The sequence below is a fragment of the Myodes glareolus genome, chromosome 10, assembly GCF_982192425.1.
Source record: "Myodes glareolus chromosome 10, mMyoGla1.1, whole genome shotgun sequence".
Lineage (NCBI taxonomy): Eukaryota > Metazoa > Chordata > Mammalia > Rodentia > Cricetidae > Myodes > Myodes glareolus.
The window spans coordinates 69,499,354-69,522,984 of NC_142035.1; the positions used below are offsets into that span (position 1 = coordinate 69,499,354).

The 23,631-nt window shown below is 41.5% G+C and overlaps 1 protein-coding gene across 3 annotated transcripts in view; it reads right to left on the minus strand.

Moving 5' to 3' along the window:
- Bdnf (brain derived neurotrophic factor) overlaps positions 1-12,140 on the minus strand; it is a 49,535-nt gene extending 37,395 nt beyond the window's left edge. Inside the window, exon 1 of one of the 3 annotated variants that reach the window (XM_048443706.3) lies at positions 11,576-12,140. In XM_048443706.3, coding sequence (XP_048299663.1) covers positions 11,576-11,578 — 3 coding nt within the window. In that variant the 5' untranslated portion in view covers positions 11,579-12,140. Of the gene's footprint in view, positions 1-10,528; positions 10,970-11,575 lie in introns of those variants that run through there. The other 2 variants (XM_085696744.2, XM_048443708.3) reach the window with 2 other exon arrangements.
- Between the last annotated feature and the right edge of the window lie 11,491 nt (positions 12,141-23,631).

Sequence of the window (23,631 nt, forward strand, 5' to 3'; positions counted from 1 at the left end):
TTGTTTTAGAAAAGAACAAGTCTTTATATCAAAGCTGAATCTTTATCCTTAGCATAAACATGCTGCATTTTTTTTTTAAAAGAACAGATCCTGGACAGGATACTCAGTACTCCGACCCCAACCCAGTCACACACAATACTGTTTAGGAGTAAATGATGTTCAGTGCTCTACTTAGTATCTCAAATTGTGGACTTTTAACAATTAAATTACTATTTAATTGTATTGAATACTGTTTTCAAGTTTGTGTTACCACTTTTGTATAATCTCTTAGAAAAATAAGGGCTATGTAATACTACATTACCATTGAAACTTTTATTCCCTGAAAACCATTTTGTTAACACATAAAACCTAAGTAGAATGAAGTTAATAGAATAAATCTAATCACATAAAAATTACACTAACCAGTCTGATACCTAGAATCACACTTTCCTGTCTGTTTCATCCATCATCATGACTTTACAGTCCACAGCAAATGTATAAAGAATCCAATGTCCTTCCTTGCCCAAATTGGGATAGAATTGGAATAAGTTCTTTCCATAGACCTCAGCATCTTTAACCCCTCATGTGTCTTTAGCATCTCTGAAAACACCACTGACTTGTGCTAAGACTTATCAACATGCCTTCAATCAATCATTTTGAATCATGCTGTTTTTGTAAGTTGCTTCCTAGGTGAAAGATGAATGCAATTTTTCAAGAAGACATCCAAGAAGATTCATGACTCCCTTTTCTATGCAGCTACTTATCTAGAGCTGGTGTTTTTACTTCTGAGTTGGTATAAGACACAAAGGACCCAGATACCATTCCTGGCATTCTCCCAAATGAGATGGATTTCCAGAGAGATTTCAAGTTTGGAGTGGAGCCCTTAGAGGAAGAACACTGAATTGCACAAGGAAAGCCAATAAACATCTTAGTCCCCAGCAGGAACTATAAGCCTGCAATTACGTTTCAGGCTGCGCTTGTCCATTTTCTTCTTCTCCATATCTGTAAACAACATGTAACTTTTGGAGGTTTGTCATCGACTGTGTGTCTTTGGAGAGGGTGTTCCTCATCTGAGCATCTGCAGCACCACAGCCAGTAACAGTTAGAAAAGGCAAACTTATGAAATGGCTTCTAAACACACTAAATCCCAATCTAAACAATTTATAACGTTTCTTACTCAATAACTCTTAGAAGTCAACTCATTTGAAACTGTTCTAAACAAGAAAGGAGTGAGACAGCCTCCATTGGGAAATCAGCAGAAGTGAGTGTAAGAACGTGCAGGTAAGAGCCTCAGACCTCTAGCTGGGCTAGATACTAAGTTTTGGCAAATTCTGTATTGATAGTGTCTGAGACACGAGACCAATTTTAACGGCGAAAATTGCATAAAGATATGCAGGTTAGGTTAATAATTAAAAGAGAGCTTCGGCATTAGAAAGCCACAGGTTAGAGCCCAGCGTTGCCAGATTGCTATAAAATGAAAAGTAACAATCACTCACTTGAAAGTCTTCCATCAGCTAGCAAATATTATAACTAGTGTTTCTAGCCACCAAAATTGAGACTATCGCCTATTGTAAAGAGGTGTGGTGAAGACTGCTTAAGAAGATACCCTGATTGCCTGGTGTGGTGGCACACCCCTTTAATACCGGCACTGGGGAGGCAGAGACAGGCAAATCTCTGTAAATTTGAGGCCAGCCTGGTCTACAGAGCTAGTTTCGGGACAGCCATGGCTATTACACAATAAAACCCTGTCTCAAAAACAAACAAACAAACAAAAAACAAAAAAAAGAAAAGAAAGAAAAAAGAAGGAAAACAAAAAGAAACACATGTCTAAGGCATCTGAAATTGAAAGGAAGGCTTTCATGGCGCCAAGTATCTCCCTCCCTCCCTCCCTCCCTCCCTCTCTCCCTCCCTCCTTCCTTCCCTTCACTCCTTTCCCTCCCTCCCACCCTCCCTTCCTCCTCATTCCTTTCCCTCCCTCCCACCCTCCCTTCCTCCTCATTCCTTCCCCTCCCTTCCTTTTCTTCTCCCATCCTTTGTATTGGGAATTGAACCTAGGGTCTCACACATGCTAGGCAAATATTCTACCTGTGAGTCATGTCCTCAGCTTTATTTATGTATTTATTTTATATTTTAAGATAGAATCTCCACATGTTATCCAAACAGGCCTTGAACTCGCCTCCTTCCAACTTCGACCTCCTGAAAAAGTTGGATTATAGGCCTCCACCAAAAGACCTGGCTTAGAAGGCAGGATTTTAAATCAGCGCAGAAGTCAGAAAACTTTAGGTCTGAAGTTCAGCTTCTCCACTTAAGATTTACTGTGTTTGTTTGGGCAAATGACTTAAACTCCGTGAGCTCTAGTTTCCTTGTTTATATAATTAGGATATAATCTGTCCCCGAGAGTTACTGTGAGGGTCAAATAATATATGTCCAGCACAAAGCAAAGAGCTTAGGGCAGGCTGAATGCAAAACAGATGTCCCCTCACCTCACAATTTGTGTAACTGTAGCCATGACAAACATGGGAGAGACTTCAGACTGGTTGAGTTTGTGGAGGTTGTACTAGCTTTCTGGGGACAGCAGTCCCCTAAGTTAATGGCCAGATCTTAAACTTTGAAGATCTGTTTTGAGGGGGTGACTGTGTTGGTGATCAAACCCAGGACTTAATGTATGCTAAGCAAGCACTCTATCACTGAGCTATATCCCACCTCCTGAACTTCCTATCCTTTTCACAGGAGGCATCAATTTCTAGAGCTGTGGAGTTGTGAGGCCAATACTAAGAATACACGTTAGGATAAAAGGGAGTGCAAAGGAAAAGCACCCACCACATCGTGACTGTCTATCTCCTCACTTGGTCTTCTACCCACTGTGTAGCTTGTTTAACAGCAAAAGTGAATTTAACATATTTTCTTCTAATGACAATTTCCTTGCCAGAAAGGAAAACCAAATGGCTAATGTTGACATTGGCTAAATTCACATTCCTGAATCAATGCTATGTTAATAAGTGCCTCCTGCATGTTCTATTGTCAAACGTGTAGGGGATATTATCCAGTAGTATTTGCAGACTTTATTACAAGTAGAAGTTAGACATCCCAATTGTTAGTTATTTCAGAATATATGAGTGCCTAAGTATCAAAAAAATAATTTTGCTGCTAGATCTTATTCAATATAAGAGAAGATATATTTCTATGTCACACAAAATGTTACATTTTTATATTACTATTGCTGTATATAATGGAATTGATTTCCTCAGTAACCATAGACGCTTTATTATATTCATTTTGAAGTAGTATTCTGAGATGAGTCTACAAAGGGTTTATCAGACTGCCAAGAGTTTATGCTACACACACACACTAAGACTACAAATCTCATGTTCAACATGTTGGAAAAAATAGCTTAATTCTTGAATATTGATTATGGAAGTAGTTGGAGAGGAAGAAGTTCTCAGAGGAGGATGAAGGTGAAAGTCAAAAAACCCCACTGTTTCCTACTGAAGTAATTAGAACAATTATGAGCATGGAAGGCAGAGATCAGACCCTGGGGGGAAAAGGCCTGAAGGAATACTCACAGAGTCCCCAGATTATGTCTCTACTCAGTTTACTATACATTTCCCCTACTTTTCCATTCATCCATCCAGCCATGCTCCACTTCACATTTCGGGAACTTTCATGCAAACACTTAATTTGCATATTTCATCTTACAAAGGTTTTAATATTTAAAGATTGTGGGTATTTGATATGTTTCCTTGAACCTCAAGAGATCTTAGCTCTAACTTATTCTGGTACTGATATAGATTATGAGGGATTTCTAGATATCACAGCACTTACCACATATTCTGGTACCAAAATCTTCACATTTTCTTCTGCTCTTGGCTGCTACTTTCTAGTTTTCAAGTAGGATGCCTTCACTCAGAGGTTAAAAACAGTGGAAAAGTCATTTCTATTTCCCACAGTAATCCAGAGAAATTCCCTTATTTGTTTAACATATCGCATATATGTAGCATGAATAATAAAAACCCAGAGATAGATTATACATGTTTCTACCAGCTTCAGGTTGAATTGCTAATTTGGGAATTACAAAATGCTAAAAGGCTAGCTTATAGAAACTTTCCTTAAGGTCTATTTTTTAAAGTTAATACTTTGAAATATATTTTGCCATTTGTCTAAAATAGAATTCAAGAGTGATGTCTGTCATCCCTAGTGCATCAGAAGTTATTTTAAATATGGCATCTTTATAAAAGTCAATAGCTGCCTCATCAAAGGGCAATCATGTCCAGTGTGGGTGGCTGTGCCAATTGTTTTTGAACTACTGCAGCAGTCTAGCCAATCCCAGGGAAGGGCTTGCAGTCTTTCTACACCCACATTTTTTCTTAATTATCTCCACCAGGCTGAGTTAGCTAAGGACAGATCTATAGCATTTCCTGGATGTCCAAATGCCCACACACCTTCTGCAGGCCTTGAGTTACCAGTTCTCTTTCATGTTTCTCTTGGTTGGTCCATCTAATTATCAATGATCACATACTTATAATGCATTATTTGTAAAAACAAGACACTTACGGCATGCAATATCTTTAATTTTAAAAAGAAATGACATAAAAATAGAACAAAAATTTTACAAAGAAAACATCATAAAATTTGATGGTGTGATCATACCACATTGTTTCCCTAAAAATGAGTCTGAAGAAATGTAAGGCTATATTCTATCATCATCATCATCATTTTTGAGAAAAACAGTAAATTAAGCTCTCATATTCCACCTATGTGGGTCTCAAATAAATTGCATTTAAGTTTCTAAAGCTATATTTAGAAAGTAAAAAATTGATAGTCCCTATTGAAGTTTAGGGTAACTTAAACTCTACTTCTCATGAAGAAATGGGAAATTATTCCAGTGCAAATCTCCTATAATACTGGGGAATGACTTCCAGAATCTAATGCATACCAGGCATATGTGCTACCTTTGAACTGCTTCAGCTGTCTTTCTACTTTCCATTTTGAGACAGGGTTCCACCAAGTTGCCCAAACTGACTTTGAATTCACTCTGTAGGCCAGGTAGGCCTTGAACTTGTAATCCTTCTATTTCAGCCTCCTGTGTGTCCATATATCCCACCCAGGTTGTATCTTGTGTATCAGTCAAACATAGTACAGAAATGTGCTTTAGAATTTCTCCTGAAAACATATTTTCTGTTCTTGGGTAAGGAAACAGAAACTAATTTGAATGACCTTTTAGCTATTAATAATGAGTTGAGGATAAAGCTTGAACTATGGCTTTAAATCTGAGTCACTGTGTTTTGTTGAAGAAAGTACAAATCCAGATGTCTGTATTCACCAAGGAACCAGATTTTGTCACCAGTCTACAAGTTCTAGCAAGATAAGGATCATTCAGTCTTGCTCATGGCTGAATCTTCCAATTCTGATACAGTTTGGGACTCATAATTAATTGATATTTAATATGTATAGAATAAAATTGTGGCTGGTAATTTTCTGCAGAAGGCAGACTTTGGGAACAAATGTCATCATGATCCACTTAAGATATGCAAACATTATCCTACCAAGGTAAACAAGTATCCAGGAATCCAAGACCAGGATGAAATTCCAGAGGGTTGAAAGAAAGCAAGCCAGCATGAACTCATACATCGGATATGGGCTGGGCTAAGTGACCTCTGACAAATATCTAGCCATTAGATTCTATGACTCATGAGTAAAAGTAATGTACTTCTTGGCTTTGGCCTATCTTCTGTGTTTGTTTTTTGGGAGAATTAGTGACTGTGACTTAGCTAGTGTGTCAGCCACAGGAAGATTCCTGCCTCCTTTGAGCCTCCAACTTAGAGAGAGAGGAAGAAGAATTTAGCAAGGCAAGGTCATGGACTGGTTAAAATTTTCCAATAGCTTGACCTCCTTTGGATAATGTTTGTAGATCTTTATTTTTAAAATTAAGTAAATCAAACTAGGGAGAAATTATATCTAAAATTTCCTCATAGGCCTTAGTTATGTCTGTGGTGGTATGATGGACACTGGACAGTTGTAATCCTTGACATCTGAAGGGACAGATTCTGAGTCCACAGCCTGTCCATGTCCACTTTGGTATGTCTCTGCAGCTTGGCACTCCAGTTGCCTCTGTAAAAGGCCATAATGAATCCCACCCCACATAGCCCATATGGAAATTAAATGAAGAAAGCTATAGTGAGTTGTCTAAATACCTCCTGAAATGCTCTTACTAGGAAATACACATTTGTAGTACTGCACAATAGTTAAAAAAAAATTTACAGGATTCTTTAACAGTGTTTCCATGAAAGAGAAAAGGGGAAGGAGGGGAAAAAGATGAAGATTTGCCTAAATTAGAAACAATCAAACAAAAAACTCACCAAGTAGGAATGGAGGCAGAATAATAACTCAATATTTTGACCCGTGGTGTCAAACTGGGGTGGTGGTGGTTACTGTTTATAGAACATATGTTTTTTTCTCAAGAGACACTTGTGAAAGCAACAGCTTTACATTTCCAAATAAAAGATGTAAGACTTTATAGTCTTGAAATTATACTCACTCTGAAGCCAGAAGGGGAGAGAACATTTTATTGTTTAAAAATTTAATCTTCTCCACTTAAGGCAACCCCTTCACTTCCACAGCACTCAGTCGTGGTAAACGTTCACTGAATGCTAATGTTTATTTTATTATTAACTACTACACAGTGTTCTTTATGGGGATTACGGTATGTAATTTTAAGAGACTAGCTGCTTGTTAAACTCCCACTAGAAATACACATACACACACATACACACACAGAGAGACACACCACTAACAGATCAGCAGAGGAAAAAAAATCAGCAAAAGAAAGATAATTTGAGATACTTCTGAGGTAGCAGTTGTAAAATTAAAATAGGCAACTCATTAAATTATCCATAGAGTGAAAAAAAGCTACAAAAATAGATATTTTTCTGGCAAGTCAGTGCTGTTCTGTACAAATTTAGTTTTCAGCAGAGTTTTTATATCAGATGATATCAGTTTATATTCACTAGAATCACTTGCAGGGTTGGACAAGTTTGCTCTAATTAAAAGCAAAAATTACGTAGAAGAATGTATTTAGTAAGAAAACCACCTCTTCAGTAGGACATCATTTTATCTAACAGACGAAGTATTGTGACCAAATGAATGCTATCTGAGTGATTTGGAGCATGGCCTCAAGATCACAGAATAAATGAAAAAAACCCAACCACCTTTTGTAAGTCATTTTTTAGTTTGAACTGCCTCAATCCACTTGCTGACTTTTGTGGCTGCTTTTCTGCTGTGTGGTTACCCACTGTCTTGTATTCTCTCTCATTGCTGGTGTTGATTCTTATGAAAGTTTCCCCTAGAAGACAGGCCAGGAAAAGGAAAGTCGCTAAATTCACCAGCTTTTCTCATTAAGAATTTAAAGACTCGGTAGGGAAAGTGCAAATGAAAGCTGCAGCTTACACAGGTAGATCCTTTTCAAAGCGTCTCTCCAGTTCACACTGATAGATAACTGACAATATTTAGCAAGTCAATTAATCACTTGCTTTTAACAATCTCCATTTGCTGCCTTGACCATACAGATGAGACGATCTTCTTAATTAGTAAGGGCTCTGGTTCAATCAAGTACAAACTCTGAAGGCATAGTGATGTAGCCCACTTCTGGAGTGGCAGTTTGCAAAGCCTATTCAGACAGCTTTTTTCCCCCCCTGTCCTCTAAAATTTGCTGTGTTGTGGGTCTTATTATCAATACTGGAAAAGGTTTTGGCAAGATGAAAGTGGAACGTATTTACATCTGATACAGTACTTATACATCCCACTAAGGGAGTTTTTAACAAGGTAAAAATCTAACCTACAGACATGTAGGTTAATATTAAAATGATAAGGTCAAAATCTCTCCCCCTTTTTTCTCCCCATCTCTTTCTCCCTCCTTCTCCACTTACTTACTACCATCTTTAATCTTCTGACTCTCAAAAGAACAATTGAAATTCTTTGCTTTTATGTTAATATATAAAAATAGTGAATTCCAGGGGCACCATTCTTAAAGTGACAGTCGAAACCATCTCTCCTTACAAGTCAAGGATGCTTGGGTGTAAGAGGATGACGTGACACTTTTGAGGCGTATTTAGTTGTTAAAAAAATACCAAGGTTAAAATAATTAGACTGGAAAGTATTTTCCCCCCTTGCCGCCCACCGACATGATACCTACAATTTTCTCCGTTCAACTGCCAGACAAATTGTCAAGTGGACTAAAAACATAATATTCCCTTAACGAAGCGTTCCTCTAAAACCCTAGCAACTGTATTAGGCAGCCCCAAGTATTCGCAAGCAAGGCATGGCGCGGGAGGAAAACTCTGCAATTTAGAATGACAGATGATTTTTTCCCCCTATCCATTAAGCCTCCTCGAAATGTCACAATATTTACACCTCTTCCTTAGTGAATTAGATCCAAAGATAGGCAGACATAAAGAAAAAAAAAAGAAGGAAAGAAGGAAAAAAGAAAAGAAGAAAAAAAAATATCCAACCGGTTGCCGCTGGGTTGGGGAAAAGCAGGCGTTGCACCTTTAAATTCTGTCCCTTGGTTCCCTGTCCCCGGCCCCCCTTCTCAGGATTTTGCAATAAATCTCCCAGTTCTGCGTTCAGCCCTGCAGATCCGTATTTAAAACAGCACCATCTGGGAAGGGTGGGTGGCGATGGTGATGCGGGCGCCTTGGAGTTCCTTTGCAGCACGCTTGGAATTGCATCAGACTGATCCGAAATCCCCCCGCCCCCAAGCCCGGCCCCTCCCGCCACGCTTCCCTCCCGGCCCCTCCCCTCCGCTCCCTTCACGTAGATCTGACTGAGAAAACGCCTGGATCCCGGAACTGTCTGTGCCCCATTCGCTGCAGGCTTGATCCGTAAACCCTGCCCTACGCTCCCTTTGTGTGGCGAACAGCCTATGGGCAGTCATCTGATCCAACTGCCTGTCCCACCCCCCCAAATTTCCACAATATCCTCACATCGCCTATGAATCCATCATTTCCACCTGCGCAGAGTTGGAATTCTTTCCTTCATTTAAAATAATCTTGAGTTTCATAAATCGTCCCCCTCCCCAAATAACGTCCCTTACCCACATCCCAAGCCTTATTTGGGGAGGGGTCTGGAGGCACCAAGCCTTGGATAGAAAGCTGCGGCAGGGCAAGGCTCCTGGCCTGAACAAAGGGCCATGGGAGCGGTGGGAATGAGGGCTGTAGGAGTGTGGATAGGTGCCCTCACCCCTCCCCCAGGGGCGCGCAAGTCCCTGAACTCCCGGAAGAGAAGCTGGAGGACAGCGCGGCAGCACGCTCTGGGCGCTCTAGGTCCCCCGGGGGCGCAGGCGGGGGCAGGGGAGTTGGAGGAGAAGGCTGGGCGGCTCCCAGCCCGCGTCTAGCTTACCCCCATTCCCTCCATCTCCACTCCCTGCTAAGCTACCAGCCCACCCAGGTGGTGGCGGCAGTTCGGCGGAGAGCCTAGGCCCTCCACCGGCGTCAGTGGACACAACCTCGCCCGACTGGGCGTTTTGCGCGCCCCGCTGATTGGTGGCTCTGTCCAGCCGCCGCACGGAGCTACGAGTATTCTCCACCTCCGCTAGCCTCCCAGGCCCCCTCCCCGGGCCGCTCCCGGACTCCTGGATCCAGAAAGGACCTTCCACTTCCCGAGCGGAGTCCCCCCTTTCCCTGAGTTACCCCGACTGACTCGGACCTGGGCTCAATGAGGCATCCGGCCCGGCAGGGAGTGGAGCACAGTCTCAGCGGCTCCCCTTCCCTTGAGAAAGCGGGAGCCTTCCAAGCCAGAACCCGGAACTCTCGGGAGGGAAGATAGAAAGGGGAAAAAATTAAAAACAAACAAACAAACAAACAAAAAACCCAAAACATAAAGAACTATCCAGCGAGGATCGCGAGGGCTAAGGAGAGGTAGAGAGAAAATGAGGGAGGGATGGAGGCAGGAGGAGGGGGCGGGGTGGAAGAAGGGGGGCGGGAAGGAGGGAGGGAGGGGGAAGAGAGGGAGGCAGGGATCCTGAGAGAATGAATCCTCCTCACTAGAGGAGCTGAAATTACCTTGATTCATTTTGTGGGTATTTAGCTAGCCTCCTTCCCTCTTTCCAGCCTCCACCTCCTCTTTCCCACTGCACACTCCCTCCATCGTCTGATTTTAAATGGTACAAAGTCACATTTTAGGAAATCGAATGTTGTGTAAAAGCTTCATAATTAGTAATGAATCTACTGTACACGCATACACACCACACACAAGCAAAAAGAACGGAAAAGAGGGAGGGGAAGGGGGGGACTAAGAGAGGTCTTACATTTGAATCAGATATTTGCGGTTCCAAGTTAACTAAACTCACTATATCCGCAGGAAGGTTGAGCTTCCCCCACCTCGATTTGCCCCCAGGTTCTCACCTAGGGTAATTTAAACTGGGCAAATACCAAGAAACAACCCTTTCTCATGCTCTCCCTCCACTTCCTCCGCTCCACTACGTGTCCTTTCCGGAAGATCGAGTATCAAAATAGCTCAAGAATTGGGGATGCAGGGTCCCCGCCCCGGTGCTTACCTTCTTTGCGGCTTACACCACCCCGGTGGCTAGATCCTGGAGATAAACACTTGCATTTCCCAAAGTTAACCCAGTATACCAACCCGGAGCTTGCCAAGAGTCTATTCCAGCCTACACCGCTAGGAAGCCAACTTCAGCGAGCTCAATGAGGGGACCAAACTGGGGCTCGCTCTCCAAACGCTCCGCTCCAAAATCTGACTCTCTCTCCAGCCCCGATCTCAGTGTGAGCCGAACCTCGGAAAAGACGCTTTTTAAGGGCGACACCGGGTTGGCTTGACAGCGAGGAAAAGAATACCTGGATGAAGTACTACCACCTCGGACAAATCCGCTGGCTCTGTCCAAGGTGCTGAATGGACTCTGCTAGCCCGGATCACACACCCGGCGCAGCAGGAGGAAAAGGCTAAAAAAATCTCTAATTAAGTGGTACTTGATATTGCTCTAGTCGGTTTCTTCCACTTCCTTACGTTTTGTCACGTGCGGATGGCTTTGCCAAAGCCATCCTGTTAATAGTTGATCACATGTTGATGAGACCCTTTTCATGTATGAGAGCATTACCCATTTTATTATCGATGACAGGGACTTCTGGCTTATTCCTCTCTCCCCCAACTCCACCTTAACTCTTAGTCTCTACCCAATTCTTACCCTCTCCACTCCCAACCCCAACCTATAACAGCATTATTGTTTTTAGATGGAAATTAACCCCTTTGCGGATGTCAATTACATGCCCACATATAAATCATACAATATGCTCATACACCATACAGTAAAGCAAAGAATGGAATACAAGACGGCTGGCAGACAAGCGTCAGCTTTGAACAGCCAGTATAACAACCCCCTCCAGTTCCAAGTTTGTTCCACGCAGTTCCACACTGCTGTGTTAAATCTCAAATGATTCCAATTAAAGTTGCAGTGGGTAAAACCCGATTCCCCTGGCCTGAATAGCTGCTGTTCTTTGGCGTGTGAAGTGCCAGGAAGAACCGTGATATTCCTGTTGTTAGGCAACATGTCAAGATTTTCAATTATTATGCAGGGTTTATTGCTACTCACCATTGTGGCTTTGCTGTCCTGGAGACTCAGTGTCTTAAAATCTCGTCTCTCCAACAGATGCTGGAAGGTAATGTGTCTTGTTTGAAGTCATCATGTGAGAAGTTCGGCTTTGCTCAGTGGATCGCCCACCACTTGGTGTGACTTATGAATCTAATAACCCTTTGCAATATCCGCAAGCTTAAACTCTCAACCACCTTGACGAATACAGAAGACAAAGCAACTGGCATCGATGTTGAAAACCTATAGATTTACGCAAACGCCCTCGTTTTGAGAGACACGTTTCCCTTTGAGTTCATACGTGATTCTAATGAATGAGCGAGGTTACCAATGACTGTCCAATTGCCCTGCTATATAGCGAGTGTTTTCTCAAGCATCCTTCTCGCCGCCTGTCACTGCGTCCTAGCACAAAAAGTTCCCAGAGAAAGTGAGGGAGTTTCAGAGTACCCCCATAAAAATAATTCAGTCTGCACACCGCTCCTTTGCCCACTACTCAGGTCATACCCGGGGCTCTGGCAAAGATGAGCTCGGCTCAGGAGATTTCCCTGTCTCCAGGTAAGAAAACCTTCGCCTTGTCAGACTAGGGCGGGAAGACCGCTGGGGAACTTGTTGCTTTTCTGCACCAGCGGGCTACCGCTTTAATAAGAATACCAGAAACGCGCAACGGGGAGGGGGCGAGGGGAGGGGGCAAGGACAGCCGCTCTGAGCTGATTACGTGACCAACTCACTGTGACTCCCCTGGTAAAAAGGAAACTTCTTAGAAAAGTTCATGCCCTTCCCCCTCCCCCACCATGACTAAGGGTCTCCAGCGGACGTGGTCGTGAGTGATGATCCAATTGGGGGAGGGTGGTGGTGGAGCGGGAGTGACTTGTCCTAAGGAACAACTGCGTGCATGGAAGAGCGCATCAGCCCGGTAACTTTCCCTTTTCCTCTTAGGGACTGATGACTAGGCGAGAGGCACCCGGGCGAGCCACTAGTTGCCCGCAGGAACCTGTGTAAGCCGAGCTCTCAAGCGGCTTGAGTTGAATGAAGTTATGACTGCGTTTACTCTAATGGCTTATGGCTTCTCAAAAGCGAGTTAGCAGCCCCTGCGTGCAGCTAGGTCCGCCCCGCAAGCTCTAGAGGCTCCTAGCGCAGGGGAAAGGCTTGGGGCTTGCTGGGGGGATTGTGTAAGGGGGGTGATCGGTGCTAGGCTCTGGGCTTCACGTCGGCTCGGAGCTTCCTTCCTCGATATGCTGCCTTATCACAGGTACCTCCTGTTAGCAGGGGTTGAGAGCTGGTGCCACGCTCAAAAAGGTGGGCTTCGGAAGCGAGTACCGGGAGGGGGTTCTATCAGGAAGCCCCGCACTGGCCACAACACTTCCACCAGTGACTGCGCAGGCTGGGAGAGGTCACGTGTTGGCGGAAAGTAAGTTGAAAGGAAAAAGATGAACTTCAAGAAGGAGGCACAATAAATTCCCCCACCCCCAGTGTGCTTACGTGTGTGCTTGTATAAAATAAAGAGAAAGGCGGATGCGGAGGGGGAGGGGCGCAGTGGGGGAAGGGCGAGGCGCTGGGTTGAAGTCCTGGGCAAAACTCCGGAAATCTCTAGAAATGAACTGTTAATCACATCCCCCAACGTTGGGAGGCGCTAGCTCCAGGTATCTTTTAACTAGAGCGATCCTTTGCCTATCCTCGGCTTCCCCTGCGCCGCGGAGTCGTGGAGCCGAGGAAGAGCGAAAACCAGTTGTTATGGAGATGCCGGTAGCTCCGAGGAGCGCGAGTGCCCTGGGAAGTCCCCAGACGCTTTTCAGGTTTCGCCGTTTTGGCAGCGACATCATGATTTTACTCTCCCTCCAGAGTTCCTACCAATGGAACCCACCAACCGCGTCACTGGCCCTGGAAGTGGCGCTATTGACTGCAGGGAAGAGACAGAGGGATGTTGCAGAAGATGGTGGAGAGCTCTGGAGTTTTAGACCACCAGTCCTTTTTAATTTCCAGTTGCTTTATTCCAATCAGATGTGCTGTGTTCGAATGGAATGCGTACTTCCTGGTGTATAAAATCAGAGTTACACATAGGATATGTTAGAAGAAGAGCAGGCAGTGGCTGCTTCAATGTTCAGCTCCCCCGTACACTCCAAGGAAGCTTACTTGAGGGAAATTAAGCTTTACTTCCTAACTATTATGGGTTTCTGTTCTTGAAACCTCTGTTGGTACTAGATTCTTAGTATCAGCAAGTAAGTCCAGTGTTGAATATTCAAATGTATCTCTAGAGAGATGTTTCCAAAGTCCCCGTCCAGCCCACCTTGGGCTCCAGCAAGCATATATTTATACAAAGACTTTCTTCAGCTCATAGACTTGCCCGGCTCCTAGAGACTTGGGGTGATCATCATTAAGAGATGACCTTTCACACATTACAGTCACCAAGGCAACAGTTACCTCCAACTAAAAGAAATGTTCATATTGTTCACAAATTGTCACTTTTTGTCCATCCATGAATTAACCAGCAGATGCTGCCCTAAGACTAGGACAGCTGGGAGAAACCACCCTCAGAGGTCTTGGGGTACAAGACTTGTGGGCAAAGCCAATATAATGAGAATGCAATTCATAAAGCTCGTTGTAAGCTCTCTTGCCTGTTGATGAATTCAGACTGGTCTGAAATCTTAAAATGACATGGCAGAATGATCTGTATGTGAACATATTTATTTCTTATTGTCATCTGTCTGACTTTGTCGACTGTTTCTGGCTTCTGTAGGGAAGAACCTTCTATAACAGATTTTTATTCTGAAAATTAATGCTATGTTTTAGGGGTACACTAAATTGATGGTTTATGTATTTCTGGATTCAAAATATGAACGAGTGATTAGATTTGAATTATTTATACAGCGCAGGATTGCACTGAAAATATTTCCAAAAGAATATTTTTCTACCTTCCTTGCTTGGATTTGTTATTAAAAACAATATAACTTACGGACCAAGATGGGTGATGAGAATTGCTATATAGTGAGATTTATTGTAGTGGATTGTCGAGAAGAGTGAAGAGATATTTGAACTACATAAATATGTGTTATGTATGTGTATAATGAGTACACATGTGTCTATTTTCCTTTCTTCATTTCTCAGTGACCCGAAGGAGAATTCTCATCTCTTGGTTCCTTATCAGCTCAGATTCACTTATTTGCTCAGATTCACTTATATAATTCCTTTCTGTTTTCCATCTGTAGGAATCCAGTACCTAATACAGGCAAAGACTGCGGTCATTTTATTTGCTAAAATAGATGCCAACCAGCGTACCTGCTACAATTTTAATCTTGGGAGTACTTGTTCTGCAGTCATGTTGTTCTTTCCCACACAATTTTAGTCAGCTGTGATATGAATATCACACATCACTAAGTTCATATGACCCCATTCATTTAATTTTAACAATGATAGGACCATTGCAAAGTAATTGCTAAACAAGCTGCTGAACTACCATAGTCTGAAAACGCAGTTGAATTTAAAGTAAAATACGAACAAAACCTAGCAGGAATGAGTTTTGCTTTGTTTATGTTCACATGGTCTTCTACCAATGCCATAATTTAAAAAGCTTGTCTTCTACCTGTTTATAAAGATGAGCACAAAAATGAGTAAGCACTCCACAGAAGTAGACAGTACAAGAGTACAACCGAATAGATGGTTGAAGCATCTTAGAATTAGTGGAAAAGGGTAACACAAAACAGAATGAAAAAAGTAATGCTTTTTCCTTAGCAAATTAAGAGATACTTGGATATCTTTTGAAATATTTCAGTTTTTGAATGGAAATTTATAATACCACATTCAACAGGATAAACTAGGAATTCCTATAGTATGTCAACATGGGTGTGGATGACATAGTACTCATGTTCTTTCCTCCCAAGTATGTTCACCAAATCAATTTGTTGTTGTTGATGATGAGTTCTCCATTTCACATGTTTTTCAGGTCATATTTTCTTTCTCTGTTACTACTACTTGTAATCCTTCCTCTTGTACTTAATCTGTGGCAGGAAGATTGATAAGGGCTACTGAAGCATATATTAATAATGACTTAAAGCATCATTGAATTTCAGAGTTGAGTGTGGTTAATTATGACAAGATACTAATAGTGCCCCCTTTCCTTCCCTCAATGTTCTCTTTTCTTATTCCTTACCTCGAGATTGCTAGTTAACAATGTCTACAGAAAGGTTTCACATAGTAACAGAGTTGCTGACTTGGAATCTAAGAAAACAGGTAACAAAAATTTTCTGTTTATGACATAAGAAGTGATTCTGTCCAGGTAGGAAGAAAGATTGGCTTTCTTAGTCACTTCCTGATTCCTAATGGTTCTCCACAGGCAATAGAAGGAGAGGCAGAGAATCACGAAGCACAATTTGGAAAGCTTTCTGAAAACAAGAATGGGTAATGATTGCCAAGAACCTGGTGTTGAGCTCATATTTAAAAAGAACTCACGAAATCTTCCATCTACCAAACCTAGTTTAGCTGGAAAGAAAATGATTATGATCAGAACATCAAAGGGGGCAGGGAGGGACACACACACACACACACACACACACACACACACAGAGAGAGAGAGAGAGAGAGAGAGAGAGAGGTGGAAGACCTTTTGGAAACTCATGATTTAGTCTACAATAGCAGCTTTGGTGTATTCCTCGCTTGACAACTAAGTCTGACATAGAAACTTTAAATATGACTTAACTCAGTTTCAGAAAACCAGACAACCTCCCAATGAAGCTGAAATAAGACCACATGGAATTTGGAGCTTGAGCTGAGTGGTTCTTCTCAAACCATCTTACAGGCAAAGATGAATAAAAGGAAATAAAAAGAATGGATCACCAGAGTTAAGATCATGGAAAGGCAAATGGAAATTAGTGAGGAACAGAGACTGAATGTAATGTGGGGGGCTTAGCAAGAGAGAAACTTGAGCTCTCTTCTGCTTGCAGTATCTGGAGGGAATATCTCACAGCTGCTGAACTGTGGTTCTCATAATTTCATATACACACAGATCTCCTTGGCGGCTTGTTAGAAAGCAGAGTCCGTGTCTGGGATAGGAACCAAGATTTGGCATTTTCAACAAATTTCCAGGTGACAGAGTTGCATTGTTTTGCACAGCTGAGTGCTGAAGCATGTTCTTCCAGGCAATGGTTTTACTCACATTATGGTGTGATTGACAGCTAAGAAATCTCCCGAGTAACTGTAGTGAACGTTATACCGTTTTTAAAAAATCAAGGGAAAAAAATTAAATCATCCGATTTTTAAACCTTAATTCTGTATAAACCACAGGCTTTAACCCCTTCCATAGCTTATTACTTCTGGAATTGTCTTGATTGTAGTGAACATCATTTTCTTGTAATAAATAGTACTGGACTAGAGTTTGAATATGTGACATTTAACATGTACTGAAATAAAAGGACGATATGCTCCATTTGAGATACACTGAATAAATTGCAGAATGGAAGAGAAGTTGGAGCAAACTATTCTAGTCATATAAAGAGAAGCAGTTAGGTCATATGATGAGTCCTGAGCTCATTCTGGGTTTCGTTCTATAAATAGGATATTTTGGAACTAGAGAAGGCATAGCAGAAGGCAACTAGAATGACAGAGGGATTTGGGGAATTTGCTGAAAGGTTAAAGAAACTAGGTCTGTTTTCCTTTGAAAAGAGAGGAAAAGACGTGTCTCACTGAGGTGATACCACTCTGAAAACAGTGGAAGTAATAGGGCGAGACAAGAGTGTCTTAGGGAAGCAAGGATAGAAGCATTCTGGCAAGAAATGAAGACCAGAAAATGGTTGTTGCCTTTCTTAAAGGGCCTCCGCAAGTAGTGGTCCTGTTGGCAAGCCCACCGCTCACAGGCCAGGAAATAAAGGAAAGACAGAGAATGAGGAAGTATCTCTTTGTTCACTGAGGAAATGTTCAAATGGTGGTGTATTAATTCTATGGGAACCCTAACTCGAGCATATGGTGAACTTTACCAGTGTTCCCCAGGCTCAAGGGCTCTGTTTCTATAACACATCACATTTCTGCCTCATCCCAAAATGGCACTTACTTCTCTTCAGTTCAGCACAGAAACGGGAATAGCTTCATTGTACAGGGTGCTTTCTCTACGTGATGTTTTCTTTCACGTGATTCCTGGAGAACCGTCTCTTTTTCACTTGATAGAAAAGACTTGCTGGTGACTTTACGTATGCATTCCCAGCAGCTTTATCCTGTCCGTGAAGTTCAAAGATGGTAGGACTTGCAGATAATTTAGGCTGTTACCATCATCTTCTATCAGAGAAACACAGTGTTTATTGGATTGACCTCTACTCAGTGCTGTCTGTATGGTATTGGATATGTATGCAGGCTAGAAACCGAATATTTCCCAGTGAGTTTGTTGGCAAATGCCAGCCATTCCCAAAATTATCAAAAGACTGTAGTCTAATTCAGTTTTATATGTTTTTAGTAGGATAACCCTCAGAAAGAACTTCTGTAAGTCCTCTGCTTTGGGTGGTCTTAGGTGACTGCCAGTGGCAAGTAATTCAGCAAGCAGGTAGGAGAAAGAGGCAGCTTCCTAGAGTGTCTTCCTAGAAGTAATTATCTGATGGCCTTGCATATTCTATTGTCTGTAACTGCCTCCTCCAACCAAAACAACCAAGACCACACATTCTCACTCCCCATATAGCCCACTTACCTATGCTTTTAAATAAGGCTTGGCCTGATCAAGGAGGGTGGGAAAGAATACTCCAGGCTGAAAAACTAGCCAGTATAAAACTCTCAACATGCTGTTAGTTTGCTAATCCATGTAGCAAACCATTTTAAAACTAGTAGCTTTAAAAAAATGCTCATTTGTTACTTAGATTTTATTTTTGTTGGTTTTTCAAGACAGGGTTTCTTTGTGTAGCTTTGGAGCCTGTCCTGGAACTCACTCTGCACATGCATCTGCCTTCCAAGTGCTGGGATTAGATGGCTGTACCCCCACCACTCCACTGTTAATCAGATTTTCTATGATCTAGGAATTCTGAATCAGTTTAGCTCAGCATTTCTGACTGTGGGGGAAGAATGGTGTCTCCTGAAGATGGTGAAGTCAAGATTTAGTCAAGGCTGCAGTGACGTCAGACATCCTTCTGTAATGTGTTGCTTTTATTGGTTGATGAATTTGCGTGGGAAGTCCTTCTGTCTATGTGTTGTTTTTATTGGTTAATGAGTAAAGAATAGCCTTGGCCTGTGACAGGGTGGAGTAGAGGTAGGTGGTGAAAACTAACAGAATGCTGGGAGAAAGAAGGCAGAATCAGGAGAAGCCATGGAGCTGCTGCTGGGAACAGATGAGCCAGAACCTTGCTGGTAAGCCACAGCCATGTGGCAATACACAGATTAATAGAAATGGGTTAAATTAAGATGTAAGAGTTAGTCAGCCAATAAGAATCTAGAACTAATTGGTCAAGCAGTGATTTAATTAATACAGTTTCTGTGTGTTTTGGGGCTAAGCAGCCAGGAACAAACAAGCAGTCTCCCACAACAATGAATAAAGCTGTTTTGGCCAATGGCTTAGCAGAGAAAAGCCAGGTGAGAAATCCAAACAGAGATATATAGAGAAAAAAGGCGCAGTCAAGGAGACACCATGTAGCTGCCCAAGGAACGAGGTAACAAACCACAAGCCTCATGATAAAATAAAAAATAATGGAAGTGGGTTAATTTAAGATGTAAGGGATAGTTAATAAGAAACCTAAGCTATTAGCCAAACAGTGATGTAATTAATATAGTTTTTATGTGATTATTCAGGTTTGGGTGGCTGAGAATCAAACAAATAGTCTCTGTTTAAAAAATGGTGCCCACCATCTGGGGAATGGCTCTACATAAGACTTTTAAAAAGCTCAAGATAAAAAGAGGGCTTCTAGCCATTGACAATGGCATTGGGTCTTGTTTCCTCTGCATGTACTGGCTGTTTGGGATCTGAGTCTGTTTGAATGCTCACCTTCCTGGACCTGGAGGGAGGGGGGAGGAACTTGAACTTCCCACAGGGCAGGAAACCCTGACTGCTCTTTGGACTGGAGAGGGAGTGGGGGGAATGGGAGGGTATGGGGAGGAGGGGAGGAAGTGGAAATTTGTATAAACAAACAAATAAAAAAAAGAGGGCTTCTAGACCCACAAAAGGGAGCCAAGCACAGCTTCTTGGTAGCCACATATTTTTTCAGATAGGCTCTGTTTGATGGCAGCAAGCAGAGGCGTGGCCCCTTTAAGAGAAGGCTTCCTGGCTCATACCACCAGGATTTACTGCTATGGAAAACTTGAATGGGGGTCTGTGAGCAGCATGTTACAAATTGCTTCATAATGACAGACACCCACTGCACCCCTGAAGCTGGGGCAGTGAGCATGGATAGCAAAGGCTGCGGCCATGTTGGACAGGGTGGAGTCAACAGGCAGAGCCACAGGGTTGGTTCTAGTCAAGACCACTTATCATTTAGAAAAAGAAAAAAGGTGCTCCTGGTCAGAAAATGATTATAGATGTGCAATAAAAACAGATTCAGATGAAAAAGGTCTCTGAATGGGTCAAGTGTTGGATAAATGTACATAGGCTTATGAGAGAGATGAAAGAGTACAGAAAATCATAGATTAAAGGAGTGAAGATAATTAAATATTAAAAAGTAATTGAGTAAAAAAAAAGCCAAGATGGATAATATGCAGAGAGTCTGGGTTATACATATTATTCTGTTTTCTTTGATTTTATTTTTACTTCAGAGAGAGAGAGATTTGATTCTGGGAGCTACTAAGTTAAACCAACATAAAAGTTTCCTCACTTCAAAAGTTGGGTTTTTATGTTGCTTTGGAAAAGAGATTCTTCTTTTGTTTCCACAAAAGAACCTGTGGATTCCTTCTAGGCTAATGTGGTTTGACGGAACAAGACCCCCCAAAAGGTCTCCATGAGCCGTAAAAATAAAGTACCCAACAAGTAGCAAGAAGCACTTTGTGGAAAACAGCACCCAAATTCTTAAAATGCTTGTTTATAAATGTTTGTTTTCATTTGAAGGAGGATATGATATAGAGATGAATATTTTGCATTGGTACTGATTTTGGTTTATTGATACCAAATTTAAGGTCAATTTTGTTATATGCACATTTCTACTCTTGTTTAAGATTTTATGCTTATATAGCTCATTAAAATGTAATGTATAATTTAAAATTACAGATTAATAGTCATTTATAATAGTCAAACTTGTAGTCATGTTAGTTAAATTTTCTAGCTATACAGAGATGTATTTCAGTAAGATATTCTTCAACACTTCAAAAACCTACAGCATATAGCATTTAAAATGTTTTAAGAACTTTGACTTTTTTCAAGAATGAGACATTGCTGCTTCGGCAGCAATACTTACTTCAGAGAGGTTGATGGGTATTGAAGAAAGTTGTTATGGAATTTGCCTTCAATGTGACAAGGCTAGCCATTTGGGCAAGAAACTGCTCTTGCCTGGACTGCTTAATGGCATGCTGTGTAAGCTACACACACAGGACCCATAGAAAAATGACTGCTGAACTTGCTAAAAGAAAATGAGGTGGTCATTCTGGGTCCCTGCTTCATGAAAGGGTCTGACAGACATCCTGCGGGACACAGAAGAAAGCAACTGATGAACTTTACCAGTACAAGGCAGAACACATCTTCAAATTTCCTGCTTCATCAAAAGTGTGCCAGATACTATGGGCCTATAGGTTGAAGATGGATGCCCCAACGTTACAGAAGAACTTTGAGTGACTGTCCAGGCAGCAAGATGTCTCAGTCAATTCTAGAACTTTGGAAGTTACTTACAATGCACTTCTTATTTATTTAGGCAACATTATATCCCTCTGAGGTCTCTGAAGAGTTGAAGACAAGTAGTTAAAGTTGTAGTTTTCCTTAGTTATGATAAAAAGATAAATTAGTTATAAAACTTTAGACTCACAAAGATAAGGTAGATGATAGAGTATTTTCCTTAATTTGCCAAATGTAAATGGACTAAATATTATAGTTCTTATTTGATAACTCTTTTGTATATACAATTTTACTATGTTAAAATTAAAACCTTCCTTTTTATTTAGAATGAAAAGAGGAAATGATGTGGAATATCCTTCTGTATATGTCTTTCTTTTATTGGTTGGTGAATAAAGCTGTTTTGGCCAATGACTTAGTAGAGTAAAGCCAGGCAGGAAATCTGAACAGAGATTACAGAGAAAGAAGGCAGAGTCAAGGAGATGCCATGTAGCTGCCCAAGAGCAAGAGGTAACAAACTTGTGGTAAAATAAAAAAATAATAGAAATGGGTTCATTTAAGGTGTAAGAGATAGTTAATAAGTAGCCTAATCTATTATCAAACAGTGTTGTAATTAATATAGTTTTGTGTAATTATTCAGGTCTGGGCAGCCAGGAAATGAATGATCAGTCTTTGTTTACACTGCAGTCATATGAAGATGTAATTGGCTACCCTGTGAATACTTAGAGGATTATAGATTTAGAGTCTAGGTTGGAGTTCACTATGGTTTCCCGGTGGAAAATGGCAGACTAAGAGAAATGAGTATGTCTTTAACATAAATCAAAAGGAGACAGGTGTGGGTGTGGGTGTGGAGAGATGGCTTAGCCTGTAAGAGCACTAGCTGTTTGTCCTGAGGATCTGGTTTTGATTCCCAGCATCCACATGGTGACTCATAATTATCTGTAACTTTGATTCCAGAAAATTTGATGTTCCCTTCTGGCTTCTGTTGACACTAAACATACATATGTTGCACAGTTATACATGCAGGCGAGATACTCATATGAGAGAGGGAGAGTGAGAGTGAGGTGAAGGGGAGAGAAAGGAAGGGAAGGAAAGAAGGAAGGAGGAAGGGAGGGAGGGAGGAAGGGAGGGAGAGAGAGAGAAAGAGAGAGAGAGAGAGAGAGAGAGAGAGAGAGAGAGAGAGAGAGATTGAGAACGAATTGGGAATAGAACCTCAATTAAGAATTGTCTCTATCAATATGACTAATGGGTATTTCTTCAGTATTGTCTTAAGTTAATTTGTGAAGACCCAGCTCACAGTGGGTATGATCATTCCTTAGGGAGGAGACCCCAAACTGTATGAAAATGGAAAAATTGAGTTAAACAAAAGTGGGAAAAATGCATGCATTAATTTTTCTCTGCTTTTGGCTTTAGATGTGATGGTACTAGCTATTTGAAGTTCCTGTTTTGAGTTCCTAACCCAATGATGTACTGTTACCTGGAATTATAAGACAAATAAAACCCCTCAAAGGAAGCAAGCAAGCAAAAGAGAGAGTTTACGGCAGTGTCTCCTTGGGGACATCTGACAGGCATGCACTTTCCATTGTCTTAACTGCTCCCCTTGTCCCAGACAACATGGGACTATGAATTCCCTCTTATGACATCCTGTCTTCTCTGCTTCTGCCTGGGTTATGGAGCTTGAAGAATAGGGAAAGTTCTGGCATGACCAACTGGATGTTTGAAGAAATCATTCAAGAGGTAGAAAAGATCGGAGAAAAATAATATTTGCAAGGTTGTTGAGGGATAGGAAAGATCAAAGGTGTCAGTTGTTCACTTCCTACAGGCATGTTAGGAGCATGGAAATGGTAGCTACATGTACTGGGCACTGATTTATGCCAGGTTCTCTGTCTCTACCTATGTGCTTCTGCTTAAACCTCTTACTAACAAACCATGGGCTGCAAGATTTGCAACTGATAAAATGAGAATTAAAAACTATGAGATTTTAGCTTTCAAAATTCATAATTTTGACCAGTAGATCATATAAATCTTATCTGCCATGTCCTTCTCTCAATGCATAGTTGTTTTGCTGAAATTCGCTTCATGTTGTGACAAGTCAGTTTCACTCAACTATACTGCCTCCTCCTCTCCCCCAATACCATAGTAATATATAATAGAAGCTAAGTACAATTTTATTAGGTGACTTAGAATTAAATTGCTCCTTTTATCTCTGGGAAGACATGTCTTTTAATCTCATACAGCAGGGAAACATAGATTAGAATACAAGGAGAGACTGGAAAAAGAGCATTGAGTACCAATTGTCCTACATTTCCCTAGAGACTTTAACAACTTCTTCTGCCCTCTCTATCCTAGA